Raw genomic sequence first — 1995 nt, 5'->3', positions numbered from 1 at the left:
CAGGAACCGCTGCGGAATGTGGTGGCCGCCAGCCCCGCGGGGGAACAACCCGCTCCCAGAAGGGACAAGAGCCCGGCCCGGCAGAGCCCCTGGGTGGAGAAGTTGAAGAAGGAGATGTACATCCGGCAGCTGAAGGTGGAGCGGAGGTTATCCATCACTGCCTCCCAGACGGCTGCAGAGACCCAGGCCAAGGCAGAACCAAAACCAAAGGGTGAGGAGAAGGCCAAAGCTAAAGCCGAGAAGAGCCTGAAGAGCCCGAAGGCTAAGGGGGATGCTGCCTGGAGCCAGAGCCCCGCTCGCTCCCGCAATGTCTATGCCCACGTCAAGCCCAGGGTGGCAGCAGTGAAGGAGGGCGCGAAGCCACGGAGGCCTCAGAGGGTGCCGGAGGACAAGGACAGCAGCCAGCACAAGATCCTGCAGCAGACCGTCCAGTCCAACCTCCAGTGCTTCCTCTTCCTGCAGCAGCCGGAGGAGGCCGAGAGGTTCCTTCTCTCGTACCACAAGTCCCCCGCGAAGAGATGGCTTTTGAACGTCAACGCGTACAACATCGTGATGCGTAGCTGGGCAAGGAAGGTATGGAGCTGGGGGCTGCTGCCCTGCTCTGGCTGTCGGGTTTCCTGGGTGGCCGAGGGCCAGAGGGGGGCTGGCGGAGCAGGAGGGTTGTCACTTCTGCCTTTGGCACGTGTTCAGGGCGAGCCTGGCTTCTGCGGGGAGGGATGCAGCTGACAGGAGGCCACTGATCCCTGTGAGGTGGCTTTGAGGAGAAGGAGGGGATGGGGCAGGACAGATGTGGCTAAATTAGGGCAGTGGCAGAGGGGTGTGATGCTGTCTGTGCCCACAGCCTGCTCCCCTCCTCCACAGGGCTCTTTGCAGCGCATCAACCGGCTCTTCTCCATGCTGGAGTCCGTCGGCCTCCGGCCCAGCCTGGACTCGTACGCGGCAGTGCTGGAGTGCATGGGCCGGAACCAGTCATCCACCGAAGCTGTCTGGAGGTAACACAGGGTGCCGCCGAGCCCCGGGCAGCGCCTCCGCAGCCTGCTGCTTCGCTGTGCTGGGAGAACTGGGAGCTTGCTCTGGGGAGGAGATGCCCTGGCCCTGGGTCGGGAGGACCTGCCCCTGCTGCGTGCATGTCTGGAGGCTCTGACACACTTCTCGTGGCCAGGTTTGGGGGCGAGCAGAGCTCCTGTACCAGGGCCCTCCCTGGCCCCCCAGCTGCTAGGGAGTTGGAGATATTGCAGGAGAGGAGATGAGAACAACCGTGCTCCCGGCCAGAGCTGTGTCTGCTCCCCCAGCGCTCACAGAGCAGCTCCCTGGGCCGGAGCAGCCTCTCCTCAGTCAGGCACCGTGGTTCCGCACCCACCCTGGGCACCTTTCTCCCACTGGCCTCTCCATCACCGCCCGGCAGGAATGGCTGCTCCGATCATTTTTACAGCACTCCGTGGAGTTTGCCCTTCCTGCTAGGCTGCAAAAAAGCAGGGTGCCAGCTCTCTGGAGGAGGGTGATCGGGAGGTTCGGGTGGATTTCATGTGTCAGACCCCCAGCGAGGAGCTGCAGGAGCCCTGGGAGATCCCAGCAGGCTGGGTCTGGGGGCAGCGCGTGGTCTGGTGGTGCAGCCAGAGGATGGCCAAAGCTTTCTGGTCATTGCTAGCACTGCACAGATGCCCTTGGGCGGTTCAGGGATTTATCGCTGGCTTTGTGTGTCCCTTGGCTGGCTAGCAAGCTCGAGATGCCTCCGGGGGAATGTTTTCCGGCCAGCGGATTCTGCAGTGGTGTTCCCGCCGGGCTGTGTGGGTGCTGGTCAGTACAGCGCTGCCCCAGGGGCTGTCTGTCCGGAGGTGTTTGTAGCACGCCAGTACAGATTTGTGAACCCAGACCTCGCCAGGACTCGCTGGAAACTCACTGTGCTCCCAGGCTGCAGGTCTCTGAGGGCGTAAGGTGGAAGGTGCTGTGTTAGCTGGGTTTCGGGGAGAGCGGCTCTGCTGGGATGCAGAGCTG

At 63.1% G+C, this 1995-nt stretch overlaps 1 protein-coding gene across 1 annotated transcript in view; it reads left to right on the top strand.

Moving 5' to 3' along the window:
* POLRMT (polymerase (RNA) mitochondrial (DNA directed)) overlaps nt 1–1995 on the top strand; it is a gene marked incomplete at its 5' end in the record, with an annotated part of 14524 nt that overhangs the window by 94 nt on the left and 12435 nt on the right. Inside the window, 2 exon segments of the mRNA XM_010085444.1 lie at nt 4–573; nt 862–992. Coding sequence (XP_010083746.1) covers nt 4–573; nt 862–992 — 701 coding nt within the window.

The sequence above is a fragment of the Pterocles gutturalis genome, unplaced genomic scaffold (assembly GCF_000699245.1).
Source record: "Pterocles gutturalis isolate BGI_N339 unplaced genomic scaffold, ASM69924v1 scaffold6020, whole genome shotgun sequence".
Classification (NCBI taxonomy): Eukaryota; Metazoa; Chordata; class Aves; order Pterocliformes; family Pteroclidae; genus Pterocles; species Pterocles gutturalis.
The sequence above is the reverse complement of the archived record's forward strand: the minus strand, read 5'-3'. Positions and strand labels throughout refer to the sequence as shown.